The sequence below is a fragment of the Lutjanus erythropterus genome, chromosome 23, assembly GCF_056507025.1.
Source record: "Lutjanus erythropterus isolate fLutEry1 chromosome 23, fLutEry1.hap2, whole genome shotgun sequence".
Taxonomy (NCBI): domain Eukaryota; kingdom Metazoa; phylum Chordata; class Actinopteri; order Lutjaniformes; family Lutjanidae; genus Lutjanus; species Lutjanus erythropterus.
In genome coordinates, this window is record NC_139339.1 from 6,602,029 (window position 1) to 6,623,405 (window position 21,377).

The 21,377-nt window shown below is 39.0% G+C and overlaps 2 protein-coding genes across 3 annotated transcripts; one reads left to right on the forward strand and one right to left on the reverse strand.

Moving 5' to 3' along the window:
- Positions 1 to 5,849: 5,849 nt before the first annotated feature.
- Positions 5,850 to 13,097, reverse strand: zdhhc21 (zDHHC palmitoyltransferase 21). Of its 2 annotated transcripts, XM_084712386.1 has the most exons (9): positions 13,017 to 13,097; positions 11,127 to 11,304; positions 10,877 to 10,975; positions 10,655 to 10,766; positions 9,461 to 9,599; positions 8,484 to 8,600; positions 7,764 to 7,807; positions 6,822 to 6,991; positions 5,850 to 6,636 (listed from the first exon to the last, which is right to left on the reverse strand). In XM_084712386.1, the coding sequence occupies exons 2-8, from the start codon at positions 11,278 to 11,280 to the stop codon at positions 6,859 to 6,861; spliced, it is 798 nt and encodes a 265-aa protein (XP_084568512.1). In that variant the 5' UTR covers positions 11,281 to 11,304; positions 13,017 to 13,097; the 3' UTR covers positions 5,850 to 6,636; positions 6,822 to 6,858. The 2 variants fall into 2 exon arrangements, with proteins under 2 accessions (XP_084568512.1, XP_084568511.1); XM_084712385.1 differs by having other exon boundaries at positions 5,850 to 6,991.
- Positions 13,098 to 14,409: 1,312 nt separating this feature from the next.
- plaa (phospholipase A2-activating protein) lies at positions 14,410 to 21,168 on the forward strand. The gene is made up of 14 exons (XM_084712621.1): positions 14,410 to 14,639; positions 15,652 to 15,845; positions 15,951 to 16,051; positions 16,174 to 16,294; positions 17,031 to 17,198; positions 17,374 to 17,509; positions 17,670 to 17,839; positions 18,226 to 18,377; positions 18,460 to 18,679; positions 18,845 to 18,910; positions 18,994 to 19,065; positions 19,203 to 19,307; positions 19,648 to 19,818; positions 20,480 to 21,168. Exons 1-14 carry the CDS (start codon positions 14,491 to 14,493, stop codon positions 21,046 to 21,048), a joined length of 2,394 nt encoding a protein of 797 aa, XP_084568747.1. The 5' UTR covers positions 14,410 to 14,490; the 3' UTR covers positions 21,049 to 21,168.
- Positions 21,169 to 21,377: the final 209 nt, after the last annotated feature.

Genomic DNA, 21,377 nt, shown 5'->3' on the forward strand with positions numbered 1-21,377 from the left:
TGCAGCATGCTTTATTATTCTGAAACTGTATTTATTTATTTATTTATTTATTTTAACTGATTCAAATAAGTACTGCAGCTTACATTTCTTTCTTGGCAAACAAATGGAACATTTGTTTATGCATACAGTATATGTAAATGCTTATTATGCCCACATAACTTTAAAAAACATGAGTAAAGTCCTATTTGGTGAAATAACAATGCAGTTCATTTACATATTTTGTCACCTCCATTAAATATGCAGCCTCCCATTTGTTTGTTTGTGGCAGAGAATTGTTAGATCTTCAATACTTATATACTTATAGTTTTAATAAGTTCAGAAGAAAAGTTTTGAAGAAAAAAGGTTGCAGTTACTTTACACATACAGTATGCAGCGGTGGGACGAGGAAGTAAATGCAAATGTCAGCAAAACACAAGGGTTAACAACAATATGATCCCTTTAACAGAAAAATGCTTTAGCGGTTCAGAAACAACATTTCTGACACATTATTCAGCTGACCTCAACTGTGCTCTCCGTTCTCCTGGAGAAAGTGGAAATGCTGAGGGCCGGGCCCACGCGCGAGAAAGCCGCGTGCACCTTATTGATTTTGAGGGCAAAATCGATACATTTCATCGTCTTGATTGGATTAACTGTTTCAAGTTCAACTTTTAATTGGATTTCTACTTTCTACAACGAGAGCTTATTTGAAAATCAATAGGCCAATCAATACCTCCGTGTTCAGGAAGTTCAGCCGCGGAGCTGAAACACGGAGGAACGTAGCAGAGACACCTGCCACTGGCAACCCACCCACACGACTCGCTGAGGTCTAACAAATCTAATTATGCCTTTATTGATAGTGAAAGAAACACAATAAAGACTTATTACTGTGTCAAAGTAATTGTAATTCTACTAAAAAGCTGATTTGAATGTTTCATGTGCCATTTGAAGGATACAGATATTTCCTGAATGATAAGAAACACCAATCACAGCTGCAGACGGTTGGTTGCCAGATACGTGGGATCTTTGCTAAAGCTCTCAAAAAAACATACAGCTAAGCAAAGCTGATGTTAGGGGTGACCCTAAGTCATATAGGATATATGGCCCATATGGATTGAAATCTAAAAATGATCCGATAATAAACTTTATCTTCTATCTCTTAGACTTAATCCGTGTCTCGGCTTGGCAAAATGGCAGCAGAACACGCCAAGCCACTAACTCCAATCCTAGACAGGTAAACAGCCTCGTATCCGAGAGACATAACTGTTCCAAGCATAGTTTATGTTTATCAAGCACGCGGCTAATTATTTCTTTTGTTCAGCCAGATGTCATCGACTGTAAAAGTAGCAGGTGGTCACTTATTTAATTAGTCCAGTTGACCAACCATTACCAGAGATTAGGGAGCACATTTAACCCGGGCTGCTGCAGGCTGCTATTATCTGCACTGGACTCTTTAAATTTTACTGCCCCAGAGCCCAGACTGATGAACTTAATGTCACCCCTGGCTCATTAAAACAAACTACCATGTTTGTTTTAATATATTTTATTATAAAATCTGGCTTGGATGTTAGTTGTAAAGGCAGCAACAGAAGTAGAATTTATCCCAAGACCATTTTGTCATGTGTTCTTTGAATTTATCTGTACTAAGATAAAAGAGTAAAGAGTAATTTAATATCATTGTTGTTAAATTAATTGTCTTTTTCTTATTTTGGCGGTCTTTTTCTTATTTTGGTGGAACCGTATGGACAGTTTTGAATGATCTGATGAGACAAAAACAATCTTGGTCCTAATTTTCTGACCCCGGCTAATAAATCAAGGTTTTAGTTTAGTCTAGAGGTTACTGAGGCCAGTACAATGTGTGTGCATGCATGTTTGTTCGATGTACGTTTAAAGCATGTAACCATTTTGGACAAGACATAGCTTACGTTCACGGATCATGCACACATTACACACGCCTCACTGAGACCAAAGAGCTGTTTGGGACAATGACCATTTGTTTGAAGACCGCTGCACTGCTGCATATAATTGTAATGAGTGAAACAAACAAAAATTAAACAGTTCAAGCAGTCTGATTTTGATCCAGCAGAGTCAGGTTGCTATTTACTGCAAAACTGTCTGAAAATTAGAATAAATCCCGTTCGAAGTGAATATCATTTTGTCCAAAGCAGAAAGAGTCTCTGTGGTGTCGTTATGAGTTCATTCAACTGCTGCTAGTTTTACTGCTGCTGGTACGGTGAACATTAAACAGGTAATACAGGCGGGTAGGCTGCTCCCTGACGTACTGGGTGTGTTTAAACAGCTCACAAAGGATCAATCTTTTCATGTTTAATTGTGGGTCTGTGTGTCATCACGTTACACATTATATGGCTCATTGCATCACTACATAGACAAAAAGGGAAGCTATTTGTCTGCAGTCTTTGAATCCTCGTTCCGTTTGCTCTTCAACGTCCTTCCTGTCAGCGAGCCTCTTTGCTCATTTGGACAGGTGACGGATGAAAATGCCATTAAAAGACTTTTTCTTTAAACGACATGCATCGAAAATTAAGATGAAAATAGAGCCAGCTAACTTTGTTTGTGTCTGCTCTTTGGCTAAAATGCTTGACAAGAAAGACCAATCAGTTAAGATCTCTCAGTAAGTACCAACTTTTATCAGTCAGTCTGCACCATAGTTTATTATAGTACAACAGTTATTATGGTCAGAATACATGAAACTGAAATGGTCACCCTTTTATATTTCGTACCTAATAAAATTAGATGATTTAAGGATACATTTCATTCAGAAATTAGCATTACCTGCACTGTTTCGCAGGCTAGCTACACACTTGTTATTACAAACTGATTGGAGGACGGTATTGAGCTTAAAGTATAGCTTTTAATTTATTTTTACACTTTATTTTAATTATTTAAATGAAGTTCAGCCTCGGTTCAGTCAGGAAGATTATCTTTATCTTTACGCCTCACTCATTCACAGCTCTTTCTCTTCCTCTTTCCTGCTCATTCTCAATCAGCTGATTATGGGTGTTCACTTGTCGATTTCGTACACTCAGAGTGAGTCTCTTGATGTGTCTGATAACCTTTTACTGGGCTACATTTAGTCATTTCTGGTGTTCCAGAGATAGGTATAGTGGCTAAACAAGATAAATGGTCTAGTAGCTCCTCTGAACTAGTCTCATCCATCATGCACTACACTACTTTCCCCCCCTTATTTCCAAAAATGGGAAAATAAAACCTTTAGCTGCAGCCAAAATATAGGTTGCCAAACAGCAAGTTAAAAAAGGAGAAAAGAATCAGCTCAAACCTATCCAGAATCTTATTTATTAGAATATGAATACCTATATAATATTTTCTATAATCACAATTAATACAATTTTCTAACATGGTCAACTGACAATTATTCATAGGCTTTCTAGGCATAAAGAAATGAATAAGATATTTAAGGTGTAGTCATTTAATTCACAAAATGTAACCGTTCCAGTGATTGAGGTCTGAATTCAACAAAATAAAGCTTAAAAAACACATTCCAAAAAACAGCAAATGAACAATGTGAACAAAACTGCACAGATCCAAACTGAGAGCCCTGGGGGACGCCGGATTAACAGCGGCGGGGGGGGACCGATTGAGCACAGCCTCTCTCCGGCGGCTCTTGATCCGAATCCGCCGAGCTCGAGCCGTTCTGACATTCTGTTCTTTAACGACACGAGGCGCCGAAGCCGACATGTCGTCAAATAAAAGATGTTCTGGAAAACTATACACAGCAGCAACAGTAATCCCATGTGAGGTTACTGGAGTATGGACAGATGTTTAAGACAGGTCGATTGACAGTCAATCACCCAGTTTATATGCTTCACAATACATATCAGATTTCACTACTGTTGTTATAATAACAATGGCTTTATGGATACACAATGCTTATTGCTTTCAAAAATCATTTGAAAAAGAACAAACAAACAAAAAAAAAGGTGAATTTAATCTATCAATACCCCCTTATTTGAAGCCAATCACACACATTTCCCACGCATGATCTCACCACCCAAAAAAAAAAATATATATATATAATACTTAGTCACACAAACATCCAAGAACCTGAATCTGAGTTATAAAAACCACTGAGCAAATTTATCCACAAACACTCATGCAAATGTGAACAATCGGATTAAAGATATGAATAAAACAAAAGGTGCACGTCAAATAAAACAACTTCAAGTTGAGACTTCCTTTCAAGAGTACCACTGACGCAGTAAAACAGCAGCGCCGATGTGAGGACAGCAGTGCTGACGTGGAATAAAACAGCCGTGCCGATGTGAAAATCAGTGCATAAAGTTGAGCCGCTACCTTCAGAGATTTGGTGAAACATGCATTTACTGAATGCTTGCTGACTATTGCAACATTTCCCCAGGTCTTTGGCTTTTAGGGAGACCAACGTGATAGCGACGATGTTCTGTGAGAGTAAAAAGAAGACCTAGAAAGGCACTTAAAACTACTTGGATAATGTACTGTACTCCCACACATGGCAAGCTTTGTTTTCGTACAGGTTTAGCTATGGGATTGCCAAGTATTACAGACAATGACAACCACGCTATGCTAGTAGTATTACGCACTGAATCGTCTTATCCTTAAGTATCCTGTTAAAGAGTTCAATAAAATCTCTAAACAGTACCACAGGGTTACAGCTAAACCACCATAATAAATTGTCCGTGTTGTGTCAAGTGTTAACTAGCTGTATGTCACCACACGTAGACTAATCTGCTAGTTTTTGTATAAAGTTACGCATTTATAAAGCCACTTGTTCAGACATATTTAAGACCTAAGCACTAAAATGATAAGTGTAAATCACAAATTATATTCTCAGGACTACGAAAATGAAAGACGTGTTCGAACAACATTTGTGCCGACGCCTTGTAAGTGCTATAGTTGACAGAGCAGGCTAAAGCTAAACGAATGAAAAGAATAACTCAATACGCTTATATAGCTTCTTGCCGAGAAGCTCGAGACCACTCTCACGTCTGTGCGATAAATATAAAATAACAGTCAACGGGTGGCTATCTTAGCTTAGCATAAATACAGGAAACTAGCCTTGCTCACTGATTGTTTATGTCTTTATGCTAAGCTAAGTTTTAGCTTAGCATAAAGCTGTAGCTTTTTATTTAGCGTACAGGCAGGAGAGTTGTATCGGCTAACTAAAGTAAAAAAGTGGACTTTCCACAATGTCCACCTATTCTTTTATGATACACAGGGTGATTTTTGATTATAGTATGTCAAAGTTGAACCCCTTCAATAAAGTTTTCACAAAAGGTTATGATTGCGGGCCGCATTGCAGAAACTTCCTATATTAAGTCTTAAGTTATGATAAGAAAAGTCTAAGATAAAAGTTTCTTAATTTGGTAGAAGCAAAGTGTAACTGACTCCTTATCTTACGTCAAGTTAGGAAATCCTAAATACTTAATCCAACATTGCTGATCAACTTTTACGTCTGTTACCTAGCAACCAACACTACTTTCTCACCGAGCTAAGTAACCGTTTCTCTAGACAAGTCAGCTAACACTACCATTAGCCAACGCAACTCTTAACTGCTGTTAGGTAACACTAACATTCTAGCTAACTATTATTAAAGAACACTGCCATTAGCTACTGTGAGTGAAAACTGCTGTTAGCTACCATTAGCTAATGAGTACATTAGCTACTACGGCAGGTGCGAAAGCGAAAGTTAGGACAGTGTCATGGTTATCCTAAAGTTAGGAGAGTTTATACAGATTTTGGGAAGTTAGAAGTAGAACAGATCTCCTATCTTGAGTTAGGAACAGAACATTGATTTAGGAACTGTTCATCTGTAATGGCTTTTTTCCTGAAATTAGATCCCAACCTTGATTACCATGGTTACCAAACATTTACAATCGGATCTGCAAGTCAGGAAGTTTCTGTAATACTGCCCCTGGTCATGATATAAATTGGCTGTGGAACGTTTGTTATACTAAATAACTTGATTATACAGCAAGATTGACAACAACATATGACATACAGTCTCTTGATTGTATAAACTGGTTTCTAATTTTGGACTTTAACCATGACATGATGAAGTATTAACTGTCTGCTTGCTTTTACACATCTTCATGTCCGGCTGGTTATTTGTCGTAGAAGTTAACCACTTCTGCACACAAGTTACAAACTTTGTTCTGTGGCCATGCTTCATAAAACATAACTTCATTGATAAAATGTTCATAGAACAATGCAAAGAAAACATTCATGAATCATCAGGAATGCAGTTGATGCCGGATCCCTTCACTATTCACAAGGAGTTTCGAAAAAAAACAACCAGAAAACGTGAAACAAAAACTCATGCATGACAAATAAAAAGGACATATTTAAAAGAAACAAGGCACAAACTTTTTACAAAACAATTGCCTTTCTAATAGACACACTGGGGTTACCCTAAGTCTGTCTGTAGCTGATTAAAGGTCAGTAGTGAAGGCTCTTTATTAAAGTAACCTGAGAGGGGTCCCTTTCGCCAGCTGCTCTCAAGCGAAGACTTCCATCCTTCTGATGCAATTAGCCAGTAAAAGTGGTTTCCAAATGCTGAAAGTAGCAGTCACAGTGAGTAAAAAAGCAACATTTTCCCGTCACTCCCTTAGGTGTTTCTTGACCCTGTTTACTGCCAGTCTGGGTCTTGTAGAGAAAGGCCCAAAAAAAAAAGAAAAAAGAAAAGAAAGAAAAAAAGAAAAAACGAGCTTAGAGTATCCACTGACAAACCAAGACTGCTGCCCAGCTCCCATAGCACAGAAGAGGATGGTGAAGGCGAGCAGATGGATTCTTAAGTGTGTGTATACAGTGTTTCATCATGGCAGCCCTACCATCTGTGCAGGTAGGAGGTACTGTAGTGCTACCGGCCTACACGTGGGTGCGGAAGTGGTGGCTGGCGTGGAGCGGCTGCCTGCTTCGGAGCGGGATGAACCACAAGAGTTTCCAGCGAGTGCCACAAACTTCAGCTAGCGCCCACTGCCAGGATCTCTTCGAGCCAAATCTGAAAAGAAAGACCCAAAAAAATCAAATTATTCACATTAAAACGAGTCAGTTTTAGAGGAATACTTCAACATTTTGGGGAACATCAGTGCAGGAGGAAGCATGAACATATTACAAAAATACTCCATTACAAGTAAAAGTCTATGTAAAGTACAAGTACCTCAAGATTGTGCTTAAGTGCAGTGCTTGAGTAAACGTATTAACTTACTCGCCACAATGGGAAACACGCTTATTCGGTTTATTCAAGCTGAAAAAAGTGACACAACTTTCATATCTCTGTTCAAAATGAAGCTGGAGCCAGCAGCCAGTTAGCTTAGCTTAGCATAAAGACTGGAAACAGAGGGAAACAGCTAGCCCTGTTTTTTTCTGGAGGTGACAACAGGCACCACTAAAATTCCCCAAATTACACAAGATATTCTCGTTTGGAGTCCAGCTAATTGCCCAATGACCTCACGCTGATGACAAAACGCCAAGAAGTCACTGAGCCCAGCTAAATTAAAAAAAAAAGAAAGAAGTTTTTAGTGAGCGAGTGAGACTGGCTGTTCCTCCCTGTTTGCAGTACTTATGCTAAGCTAATATCCAGTGAACAGACATGAGCGTGGTATCAATCTTCTGGGCTAATTGTTGGCAAGAAAGTGAATAAGTTTCTATCCAAAATAGTTGAGCTATCCCTTTAAAATGATCTTAACCTGCAGCAAAGAACAAATAAGCGTATTTCCCTTGTCAGCCCATTTCTTTAATGAATTAGGACGGACAAAGTTAAACAGACTCACATTTCATTTGAGAACTGAGCCATTTTCTCAATGGTGGTGGTATCCTGTTAGGGGGAAAAAAGGGTGATACAAAATGAGTGAATCATTCCACAAAATAAACTCCGTCAAGATGATTTGGGACCTCGATTAAAGTGTCAAATGATCGGCCAAAAACATTAGCATCATTCATCTGTACGTCTAATGATCCGTCCACAGAAAACTCTTCTAACTATCTGCTTTCTGTTTCCCACCTCTAAGTTTAGACATTTCCAACATTACAGCTCTGCCAAAATCCTTCATGAAAGCTTGTAAATTACTTTGGCTTGTAATAAAAAAGTGATTTAGTTACGTCACCAAAGATATTAGAAATGCAACTCGGTGCAAACACTGGCACACACACTCACAGAAAGCCTGGCCCCGAGACTTTCTCTCTTCTTTCTTTTCTATTGATCACTGAATTACTGGCATTGATTGTGTTATTTTTGGGCACTATGTCGTTCTGTCTGAAGCTTCATGTGCTGCTGCCTCGTTTCCCTGAGTTTAAAAAGAAAAGATAAAGCTTGCTTTCAATAGTACAAACAAGCTAAATAATGATGGAAGTAACAGTACAGATCCAACAACGTGACATTACACAGTACCATTAGCTCTCCGTTAAGAGAAGATAATCACATCAACATAATTGCGGCAGCAAATGTCATTTGAAACGAGATAATAATCTTCTAGCCATTGCTCGGTACTCACAGAGAGGATGCCCGTCATCTGAGTGTAAAATAAACTCGACATGCCACCGAACATGACCAAACCCATGATCGCCGAAACTCGCAGCAGAGCCAGTTCATGGCGTGTTGTAAACTTCTCCTGTCAGAGGAAAACAGAACAGCGACCCCTTAAATGTAAAATACTTTTATTTTATCACCTTAAAACTGTTTAATTCAATATTAACTGCTGTAGGTGACTGTTACAGGATTTAACAAAGAATTTAGCACCGATGTTATGCCAAATTGTCACACAGTGCTTTAAGATTAAGAAATAAATGGGGGAGACTGGGGGCAGTTGTAACAAACTAAATTCCTTCGATCAGAAACAAGCTAGAGTGGTGACACTTTCTATGCATATGCTCATTATGATTCTTTTTGACTGCAAAAAAAGTTAACATGAACGTTAATATGCTAGCTAGCACTAACACTTAAATGCTAATATAAATGTTGCTAGTGAGCATAAGAGGTTTTGTCTTAGTTGTACACAAAGCCATATGTGTTGACATACTTTTCTGTTAGAACATGAACATATTTCACTAAATTTAAATGTAAAATTACCTTTAAATCTATTCAAATAATTAAATTCTAGTTAGCATTATAATAGCTGCCTAGTCCTCTGCAAAATTTGAAATAAGACTTTTGATTTGAATGCATACAATACCTGACATGCAAACTACTGTCAGAGGTTGGGGACTCCTTGCATTAATGAAATTGTATTATTGTTAATTGTATTATTTATTATTGTGCCTATATGCGTTTCTCATATTAAAAGATAGACTAGACTAGTGTGTTTCAAATAGTCTGTGAGTTATGAAGGAAAATGTAATTTTCCCTGGTTTCCCCTACAGCAAATACTTGCAGTCCACACACATGCGTGTCTGAAATGGGCTCTGTGAGCTCCACAGACAACTTTTTAAGCCAACCGAGGGTATCATTTACGCCTAGTCGTGTAGAACATACCTGGTCGAGTCCTGTCAGTGGCTGGAAGTAGTAGTATTGGCAGAAGTCCAGCACCAGAGTGAACAAACTGAGGACCTGAGCGTAGAAACAGAGCTGCAGGAAGAGCCAGTGGTTGTCTTCTCCCACGCAGTTATTGATCCTGGAAGGAAAGAAACGGCATTTTAGATACTGTCTTATATGAGTTTCCATTATGTCAGTATTGGACTGAGAGACAGCGATGTGTTGAAGGGTGTTTTTTTAATTTGTCAGTTTATTTTAGTAACATTTTATCATAACCATCATTAATAAATGGTAATCTGATAGATATTTAAACTTTAGTTGATAGTTATTTTAATGTAAACAAACAGTCAAATAAAGTTTATATGTGCTTTATAAACTATTCGGTCAATAACACCTGGACAGATTTTCAAAATACAGACACAAAAACTACTTGGGTGCTTTGGGGTTAAATAGTTACATTCATATACATGACATAACATATGCAAAATACATAAGGTATTATAATCATCAGTGGCAATTTTATGACAGCTATTCAAATTATGTTTATAGACTCATAATTAACCATTAACAAAGTATTACAAATATCTGCTGTATCATTTAGTAATCATTGACAGATACTTAATATAGTGTATAAAATGTTATGTGTGCAATAATAAACTTAAACTAATTTACTAATTTAATCAGAATTCACTTGTGTATCATCTATTATCAGACATGATACAATCTATAATTTATAAACTAACTCATTTATGTCACACAAATTAATGATAAAGTAACATAAAATACAGCGTTACTAACAAACATAATTAATTATAATTTCATTGTTTGTGAAGAGTGAAGTAACTTTTAACTAAAGTCAATTTGTCGTTTAACAATGATGGTTATTATGAAGTAGAGCTGCAACAATTAATTGATTATTAATTCCAAATTCTCTGATTGCAGATTCTCAAAAGTGAATATTTTCTGATTTCTTTACTCTTAGTAAACCGAGTGTCTTTGTGTTGTGGACGAAACGAGACGTTATTTTGAGCTTTTATAATTTCTTCTGACATTTAATGGAACAAACAACTAATAGATTAATCAAGAAAATAATCAACAGGTTAACTGATGATGAAAACAATCATTAGTTGCAGCCCGATTATGAAGTGTTAGCATGTAGGGTAAAAACCCTTGTGAGTGTGTGTGTGTCTTTACCAGGGACAGTGGTGGTCCATCCTGCGAACACAATGGCCACATCGACTGCAGTGGTGGGACCTTTTAGGTCTCATTAAGTTGCACTTATTGCACAACTCCCAGTGCTCCCTCTCTGTCACATAAAAACAAGCAGCAGAGTATTACTGGTTATTACTGACAGTACTGGTAGCTGACATCATGACATAGTAATAATATATTCAAATGGGCTGGTCTGTGTTATACCTGAGTGAGGTATGTGGGGATCCACGGGAAGACGGCCGGGATCTGCCGTGGAAGCTCTGAACAGGGCCGCTATGCAGAGTGCTGATGCTATGTAGTAACCTGAATGAATACACAATGTTTAATTCTTCTCAAAGTGTGTGAGCCACACACTTAGGCCCGGTCAGAAACTCCACTGACTTGTTTTCAGTCCCCAACATTTCTCTCATGTGTCGACAAAGAAAATTCCTAAAGTGGAAACGAGGATACTCACAAACAACTATGGCCCAGGGGATGTGTCCTTCATTGTAGTGTGGAAGCAGAACCAGTTTTGGAATGAAGAAAGTGTTGTAGAGCCAGATCCCAAACACCACGCTGATACACAGCCAGCCCATGGGGTCCACCACAAAGTGCAGTCGGAGCTTCATGGCTGCTGGGATTCCAGGCGAAGCCTGCAGCGTACAAAGAACACACACAGATATAAATCTCCAGTCGATGCCTGGAAATAGATTTAGGTTATCCAGACATTACACAGAGACGTTTAATACACTGTAATATATGTAAACGCAAGAAAAGAGAACTACATATCAATAGAAAAAACATACTTAAAAAACAACTTATCAGCTCAATAGTGTCTTTAATATCTTTATAACATTTATTTTGCTCTATTTGTGTTTTTTATTTATAGTTAGTGATATCAGTGAAAGTTTACTGTTTCAGTGCCCTGATGTCATTTTTGGGGAACGAGGTTTATTGTTAAATTGTAAAATACCCTTTGTCACAAGTGTTGCAAAAAAAAAAAAATCTGTGTTTATGTGTAAAAAATATCAGCCAATATATCAATATCAGAAATGTTTTACTCCTTAATATCGGTATTGGCATTGACCCCAAAAATCCAGTATTGGTCAGGCTCTAATAATTTTATTATCGAGATAATAAATTATTATAGAAATTTCCCATTGTTGCCAAATAATTTCCAGGCCCTGATATTTATTGTGCAACACTACTTGTTATATTATTTTTTTATGTAAGCCTTTTAGAGCCTGACTGATATATAGGTCAACAGATATTATCACCCCAATATTGGCCTATCACAGCTTTATCGATCTATATCCGTGTCAGCATATACGTTGTCCAATATGCTACATGAAAACTCTTTTATTAGCAGAACATAATTGATATTGTTTTTTATCTGTTAACCCTAACCCTATTCTAAATTTTTATTTTCATTTTATTTTATTCTTTTTTTTTTATTTATAGTGATTCATAATCATTAAAAACACTCATGAACGTTCACTGTTTCAGTGCCCCTTTATACTCCCTAATATTGGCATCAGCATCAGCATCGGCCCCAGAAATCCAGTTATGAGTCGGGCCCTGATTCAAATGAAATGCTTTGACAAAATCTGTCATATCAGATATTATTATAGCCGCTTTTTATAACTACATTATTGGAATTACATATATATATATACACACATATATAAATTTCCATCTCTACTTATTATGTTATTTCTTTGTGTAAGCTGATGATACCATCATCATTAGTGTCACCATGAGTTTGCAGTTATTTAAAATTGTCTGTTTCAAATAAATAATTTATCTCAAAGCTGTGACATTTTGCCCTAAATTCTGTTACATGACAATAAAAAAACATTATGTATAAATGACTGACCAGCAGCCACACAGTATAATTGATATTCTATTATCTGACATGTACTGATGAAGGCATATTGACTCATGTTTTCTAAAACTGATAATGAGATTAAACCTCAATACGGGCCTAACTACTGTGCTATAAAGCAGGTGTCTGTAAACAAGCGTGGGACATCTTTAAATCTTAACACAGATATTTATCATTAGCATCATCTGATAATCGAACAGTCTAAATCAGCCCAAAACAGCCCTAAAAACCCTCAAAATCTGCACCGAAAACGTTGTTTTTGCCAAACCTCGCTGCTCCATCATCATTCATACCATTGATATCACTGACAGCAGCGATGGGCTTGGCTCTGTAGCCTCACACACAGGGTTAGCTAACATCAGCGGGCTAACGTTATTTAATACACACACGTCCATGTAAAAATAAAAAAATAAAAAATACATAATTCAACGCGTTTAACGTCTGTCATGATTTTATACCCGAAATCATAAAGATACATACTTTTCCTGCTGTCCTATTCAGGGCACGTATCAGTGTAGACACTTCCTCATCCCGAGCCTCTGTGGGCTGGACAGGAGAGACTACCTGCAATAAAAAAACACACATCCGGTTATATTTCAAAATAAAGGACTTTTGACTAAGTTTATGTTTAATAATTACAAGCAGTGACGCTTCGAAAGGGTCTTTTTGCGCAGTACATTTTTAGATATGTTAGTTGATTCGAATGTATTTTAAGTTATTTTATATTAAAACTAAAACAAACACTGTAATGGATCAATTAGATGCATTTTTAAACTGTGTATGCTCTTTATATCCGTGCTTCTGCTTTGCATGTTCTAGTTTTTGTCTAACAATGCAGTACAATATTGTGTACTATTTACATTAATATCCCTTATGGTTCTGTGTGATTTTGAATGATAAATTATTAATCATTTTCTTAATTTTAATTTCAGTCTGTTTTTCTAGGGTGACATATGTCCTAGAAAAAAAGTCTGTTGGCTAACTGTGGTGCATTTACAGCTGTGTTTGCTAATGTGCACTTTCTCTGTCAAATAAAGTTAAAATAAATGTGAAGATTTGCTGATTTTTCTCCATCTCCATGATAAAATTCTGACAAACCACAGATTAGCACTTGTTTATGCAAATCCATAAAGCACCCCGTAACATCAAAATCAAGGCACAGTTTCCAATTTATAATGTGATATTCATCCCTTAGTTCAAGAATAGCTGCATTATTTTGCAATTAAAGATGTTTTTTCGATTCTTGTTTACATCTTTGAATATCCTTGTATGGCCCTACTACTGGATGCTGCAATTAAACAATTTCCCATTGGAACGATTGGGAATAAATAATTTTATATAATTCCAATCCTTCCATTCATCTGCGACTTCAAGTAATAATCTTAAAAGGCAAATAATTTCTTAAGATTAACAAATACAAATAAAACAAATAACAAATAAAAATGCTGATGGTTACTCATAACTCTTGCTGGGAGCTGATGAATGCTGGAAATGCATTGAGTTGACTGTACACTGTTTACTTCTTCTATTGGCAAAGTGTAGACTTTTATTAGAACACTAGTATTTCAGTTTCCTGGTATTTGGTTGTTGACGGGAGCTTGACGCAGTTGCTGTGGACAGGTGGGCGGTTGGAGCGCAGTGCACCATCAGCAACAGTTAAAACTGCTGCCCCCTTCTGGTAAAACATCAATAATACATGTGAAGGCAATCTGTTTTGTTCATCCCTGTCATTTAAATATATATATTTGTGAATACATTTTCAATGCGTCAATGATATAAAGTTATCACAATACATAATTAATAGTAATTAAATTTTGAAAATTAAATTTTCATGGCGATTTCAGTGACGTAATTCTACTTCCGCTAGCATTAGCGGCCGGTGTTTGTTGACAGCAACGCCGCCTAGCATTAGGAAAACGCTGCAGTGGCAGTTTCATTGTGCTGTTGGGGCAAAATGGCATCATCAAACTCCTACAAACTCAGGTGCTCCATCCCGGGACACGAAATGGACGTTAGAGGACTCGCATCGGCCGTTTTTCCAGAGGGAGCCTTCGTGTCTGTGTCCAGAGACCGAACGGGAAGAGTCTGGGTACCCAACTCAAGGTAGCTAGCATTAGCCTGCTACTCACTAAGTAATTGTGACATTTGGCAACGATTCGTTTCAGCTTATAAGTAACTCTGTGGTCAGTGAAGGTGTCGTAACCAAGAAAAGCAGCAAGTCAGCTAACAACCCCCACTGAAGTCATGTAATAGTAGTAAAGTCATGTTAACGTTGGAAGCTAACTTAGCTAGGAAGCGCATTGCTAACGTGTACTCAAATTAGCTTTGTCATTCATTCAGCTACAACTTTCAATGAAACAGAAAGGATATCGACAGATGATGAAATAGATCTTTCTCTTTTCGGTTGCATTTATGTAACAAAGGTGGAAAGTCTTTCCATGTGCATTTATCCTCCCTTTTCTCTCTCGATATCTAACAAGGCGGTGAAGACCATCAACAAGTTAAACTTTAGCCTCATTTGGAAAAGAAAAAAAAATCCATTATTATGTACTGATGAGTCTATAACTGACGATGCTTCACCTGCCATATATTGTCATACATTTTCTACTACAATTAAGCAAAACATAATGTAACGCTATTCAGTCCTCCGTTGAAATACTTAGTCCATTTGTATTCATATTATATATTTTATTTGTCAATTAAATTTCTGACCTTTCTTACAATTATCAGCCATTCAACTATAAGCCCCTTGGTTATACACAAGTAGTTAACTCTGTTCACTCAAGATGTTCATGATTTAAAAGGATCTTTAAAACTTTCTTTTAGATTTTTTCAGAAATCATATTAGACATTATACCTGCATAACTGTTTTTGTCCCCAACCTTGTATTCCATATTAATTGGATACTGTGGTTTCACACATTTGTTGTTTGTGACAGTTGTATATGTCTACATGTATTGTTTGTTTTTATTGTTGTGACTTGCAAACAATGTTTAATGCTGCCCTCTTGGCCAGGTCACTCTTGGAAAAAATGATTTTTAATCTTGAAATGGCTTTTACTAGGTTAAATAAAGCATAAGTTATGTATTTGCTGTCTTTCCCCTCCTCTTCACAGCCCAGACAACGGCTTCACAGAGATGCACTGTGTGTCCGGCCACTCAAATTTTGTGTCCTGTGTATGCATCATCGCACCCAGTGACACATATCCTCGAGGACTTATTGCCACAGGCGGAAATGATAACAACATTTGTGTTTTCACACTGGACCGACCTCAGCCCCTTTACACTCTCAAAGGTCACAAAAATACAGGTAAGTTGTGCTTCACTGTACACTCCCAGGATAAGAACATACTAATAATCATTTCATTAGCTCTGCTGTTGTTTGCTGTAATGGCTCTGGTTCTACCATCCACAGTTTGCACTCTGTCTTCTGGGAAGTTTGGGACACTTTTGAGCGGCTCCTGGGACACCACAGCCAAAGTCTGGCTGAATGAGAAGTGCATGATGACTTTAGAGGTATGCTGAAGCTTCTGGTATGGTGCATGTTAATCCGCTCTTCTGTTGAGAGCTTTTTTTTCTTAAGAGGCACATTTGCAAAATGCCATTACATTGTACCAAGCAAAATTATTATTCTACAGGGCCATTCTGCAGCAGTGTGGGCAGTTGTCATCTTACCTGAACAAGGCCTTATGCTGTCAGGATCAGCAGATAAGACCATCAAACTTTGGAAAGCCGGCCGCTGTGAGAAGACGTTTACAGGTGAGAGTTTGCAGAGACATGAATGAATACATTCTATCTGTTTTTGGATCGTTTCAAAATTATTTCTGTTTGAATATCTTGTTATCGCAAGCCACCATCACATTCTTTCCACTTTTTAACTGGTTTCAGCCAACAAAACTTGTGGAGTAGGTTGAAAATTGACAGTTATGTCAGATAAAAAAAAAAAAAAAGTGTGATATGTATTTTTGGTTAAAGGTCCAGTGTGTAAGATTTAAGGGGATTTATTGGCAAAAATTAGCATAAATTTTGTTATGTTAGAATGAGCTGTTAATACCTACAGAGGGGGCAGACCCTCTTCCACTGAGCCCGGGTGTTTCTTTTTCCGAGTGGTTGCGTTAAATATTCTTAAAAACAGGGAGGTCTTAAATATTTAATTCTTTAATGCTGAAGTGGTCTCAAATTTACTCCAACTTCAAAATGCCTGTACATTTAATCTTTGGTGAAATCAACAAGAACTTAATTCCAGCCCCTTTGTTATCCTGTTACAGGCTTTTAGGTTTTTGCTGATCGTGTTTGCAATCTTTTCCACCTGGTGACCACCACAGTGTCTGTCCATAACACAGTTGTAGTTAATAATTATGTATACAATCTTTTTTCACACTATTATTTGACAGATGTTTTTAATGCACCCAGTTATTGTCTGTTAATCCTGTTAAAAAGTCTTACATTGAACTCACTGATACACGTGGACACCCTGTTTTTTCTTCCATTTTAGGTCATGAGGACTGTGTGAGGGGACTAGCTGTGATCAGCAACACCGAGTTCTACTCTTGCAGCAATGACACGAGTATCAGAAGGTGGTTGGTGACAGGCGAATGTCTACAGGTCTACTACAGCCACACCAACTACATCTACAGCCTGGCTGTCTTTCCCAACGGCCAAGGTTTATTTTAATATTAATATTTAAAGGCCTATGAAAGAGCTGAATGGGAAGGTTGTTATGTGTGCATGACTAAGCGCTGGTGCTTGATTATTTATTGAACCAGCATCCATTTGTTTCTCTGCTGTAAGATGGCTGCTGGCTCACCCTGACCTCACCCTGATGCTTTTCCTCTTAGATTTCGTTAGCACAGGAGAGGACAGGACTCTGAGGATATGGAGGCAGGGAGAGTGCTCTCAGACCATCCGCCTGCCTGCTCAGTCTGTCTGGTGCTGCTGTATTCTGCCTAATGGTGATATAGCTGTCGGAGCCAGGTAACCGAACTGCATCTGGCATGCTAATGTGCGGTCGGTCTATAAATCATTCCTTAGATAACTTGACACCATTATACTGCTGTCCGCTGCTTTCATTTGTGACACGATGGAGATTATCAGATGAGACCACAGTAACCAGATGCTGCTCCTCTGCCCACAGTGATGGCATTATCCGGGTGTTTACGGAGGCTGAGGACCGTATGGCAAGTGCAGAGGACCTGCAGGCCTTTGAGAACGAACTCTCCAAAGCCACCATTGACCCCAAGACAGGTGACCTTGGAGACATCAAAGTGGAGGACCTTCCTGGAAGAGAGCACCTCAATGAGCCTGGTAAGAAAATAGACTGACATTTATTTTATTATGTATATAATTTCTGTATGTGGTGTTTTTAAAGCCTGTCAATCATTCTCCAACATCTGGAAACTTTCTAATGTTAGTACAGTACCTAAGGTGCTCTGTGCATTTATAATGGCAGGCGCACAGGGCGCATTAGCAGCGTGCAAAACTCTTACTGCCTATAGAAGACAGACCCTAAGACTGTTTTTAAAACTAACTGCTGATGAAACACTGATTCAACAAATCCAAACCAAACATTTGATCAAACTAAACGGGTCAAACGCTCACAGCCAAGATTTCACAATTCAGTCTGATAATGACTGATGAGGTGCCAGCGCTATTTCTCCATCAAGATTGTTCTGTTTGCTTATTTCCTGCAGGGAATCGCGACGGACAGACGCGGCTGATCAAAGATGGACAGAAGGTGGAGGCGTATCAGTGGAGTGTCAGTGATGGCCGCTGGATGAAGATCGGAGATGTGGTCGGAGGCTCAAACCAACAGACGTCCAAGAGCGTGATGTATGAAGGAAAGGTAAGACCATAAGCTTATGGACCGGTTTGGCTACGCGTGCAAGCGTGAGAACAGTCCTTAATGATGCCTGATTTCCCCTCAGGAGTATGACTACGTCTTCACCATCGACGTGAACGAGGGAGGGCCGTCCATGAAGCTGCCTTACAACGTGTCAGAGGACCCCTGGCTGACAGCACACAACTTTCTGCAGAAGAATGACCTCAGCCCCATGTTCCTCGACCAGGTTGCCAATTTTATCATTGAGAACACCAAAGGACACGTGGTGGGACCTGCCCAGCCTGCTGGTGGTGACCCATTCACCGGTGAGGCCAACACGTAGATACATGAGCTTGTTTTTCTACTTTTAAGAAACATCCAGTGTCTTGTGCTTGCATATGTACATTTTTAATATTTTCATTACAGTATTTAAATGTTAGGAGACTAAATGTATGTTTTCCCTAAAGCTGTTTTGTCTTAATATCTGACAGGAGGAGCTCGGTATATCCCCGGGGCTTCTGATGATAGGTCGGGCTTTGGAGCTGATCCCTTCACAGGTGCGGCGTGTCTACTTAAAGATTTTTAACAGTCTGAACGTCACCAGAGAACTTCTTTACACAACTCTTGTCTCTCTCCACAGGCGCCGGTCGCTACATCCCGGGGTCTGGTCCGAACCCAAGTGCTCCGGCAGGTGTTGCAGATCCTTTTACAGGTGATTTACTCAACATTCGCTTGTGACAGCCGTTCAGTGATAGACCCATGTGCTCAGTTTTCTTACACGTAGACAATACATTGCGTTTTGTTTTGAACGCTTAAATTTTGAGTCTTATAACTGTCCCTGTTCTGCAGGAGGAGGCGCCTACTCCTCAGCAGCCCTCAGACAGACAACCAACATCTACTTCCCCAAGACTGATGGTGTGACCTTTGAACAAGCCAACGCCCCGCAGATCATTGGTGAGCATCTCAAGCATGACGATTTGTCTCTACAGTTACAGGAAGCCATGTTGATCAGGTTATCACTTTCAGCTACGTTAAGATTAATATTTATTAGGTATAGTCATATCTTACCAGATAAGTCCCCACTGAAGAAAACGGGACACAGTAAAAAAGATTTCTCCCTGTTATTGTTGATTTGAAGTGGGTGGGGCTCAGTTGAGAAAAGTCACCAGTCAGGATCCAACAATATTTGAATAAAACTCTATTTGTGAGCAGTTTGTGAACAGTCAGACTGAACCACACCACCACAGTTTTGATAAAATTGAGTAATATTTTAGTGTTGAACTTTCCTCACCAGCCAAGTTGAAGGAGCTGAATGGAGGTGCCCCTCAGGAGCACAAACTTTCTGAAGAAATTCTGGAAAGCCTGGAGAGGATGCTGATGTCGTTCTGTGAGCCCAACTCCTCCCAACCTCCCCCAAACATTCAACAGATCAACCTGCTCTGGAAGGCCTCACACTGGCCTGAAGGTACAACAGCTGCAGCATTCCAGCCTTATTTATATTCTGTAGGGATCTTTTCCCTGTTGTCCTGTCAGCAGCAAAAACAAGCACTTTTAGTGGACGTACTTTGAATTGATCCTTCCTAAGCTCCACCCCTTTTGTGCTGTGCTTCAATAAGTCCTGAGCAAACATAAAAGCTTGGTCAGCTTTCTCCTTTTCCTGTAAAAGAGATCTATAGGGTTACATCTTAAGTGACCTATTGTTAATCAAACACTGGTTGACTAGCTAGCTAATGATTAATGTAGGTCAGTGTTTCCCAATCCTCTGACCTGATCCTTTGAATCAGGTGTGCTGGAGCAGGGAAACTTCTAAAACATGCAGGGGCAGTGGGCCCTGAGGACCAGGAATGGGAATCACTGGACTAGGTAGTCAGTTAGCTTGTGTTTAGCTAATTTAATTTTTTAATATATTTGGCTTTTACAGGTCACCCAGCACTGTCTTTTCACCATCTGTTTTCTTTTCAACATAGATGAGCACATAGCATATTTAAGTACTGAAAACATGAAATGAGAAAGTTGTCTGAGGCACAGAGCACTTTAGGTACAGGAAAATTAAGTTACCTTTTAAGGTTCTTCAGTTCATTACTGTTCAATAACCAAACTTCCTTTTCTTCCCCCCCGGACTGCAGACATTGTGTTTCCTGTCCTGGACATTATGAGGCTGGCAGTGCGCCACCCACTGGTTAATGAGAGCCTCTGTGGAGAGGCAGAAGGAGTCCAGCTGTGCAACCACCTGCTGAGCCTGATGAGGCCCGAGGGCCGTCCTGCCAACCAGATGCTGGCCCTGCGGACTCTTTGTAACTGCTTCAGTGGCAGGCATGGGCGAGCCCTCCTCATGGCCCAGCGTGAAACGGTGCTATCACGTGCTGCCGACCTGGCCACCGTCTGCAACAAGAACATCCACATCGCCCTGGCCACTCTTGTGCTTAACTACGCTGGCTGCCTACACAGCCAACCCGACCTCGAGGCCAAGGCCCAGTGCCTATCTGTGGCCAGCAGAGCTCTGGAGACGGTACAAGACAAGGAGGCTGTGTTCAGGCTGCTGGTGGCCTTAGGAACCACTGTGGCCTCAGACCAGACAGCCAAGGACCTGGCTCGCTCCCTGGGGGTCAACTCCCAGATTTCTAAGTACTCATCAGTGTCTGATCCACCTAAGGTGGCCGAGTGCTGCCAGCTGGTTTTAAAAGAACTACAATAATGTGAATAATTAGAAAAAATGAGCACTTGTTTCTTACTATTACTCTGTTCTGCTTAATCAGTTGTGGTGGAGACTTAAATAAATGTATGTTCTGCAATAAAAAGGACGAATGACATCTCAGCATATGCTTAGCCTGTGTTTTTATTACTGCAGTACCTTTTCAAAGCCTCATGACTGAAAACTTGAAATATTAACAATACTCATTATTATTAATGGTTCTGTGTAACAAACGATCTGCTGTGTCAGGTAACATTTTGCTCATAAGAAAAAACCATTTAGGTTAGCTATGAATGAAAAATAAATCTTAATTACCAATCAACAATAATAGT

Bases quoted from the DNA above. Each gene is read 5' to 3' on its own strand.
- zdhhc21 (XM_084712386.1), bottom strand. From the start codon at position 11,280: ATGAAGCTCCGACTGCACTTTGTGGTGGACCCCATGGGCTGGCTGTGT. The intron at 10,976-11,126 runs GTGAGTATCCTC...GTATTCATTCAG, and splicing joins CCCCTGGGCCATAGTTGTTT to GTTACTACATAGCATCAGCA. The intron at 10,767-10,876 runs GTATAACACAGA...TTTATGTGACAG, and splicing joins TCCCCACATACCTCACTCAG to AGAGGGAGCACTGGGAGTTG.
- plaa (XM_084712621.1), top strand. From the start codon at position 14,491: ATGGCATCATCAAACTCCTACAAACTCAGGTGCTCCATCCCGGGACAC. The intron at 15,846-15,950 runs GTAAGTTGTGCT...TACCATCCACAG, and splicing joins CAAAGGTCACAAAAATACAG to TTTGCACTCTGTCTTCTGGG. The intron at 19,308-19,647 runs GTGAGCATCTCA...TTTCCTCACCAG, and splicing joins CAACGCCCCGCAGATCATTG to CCAAGTTGAAGGAGCTGAAT.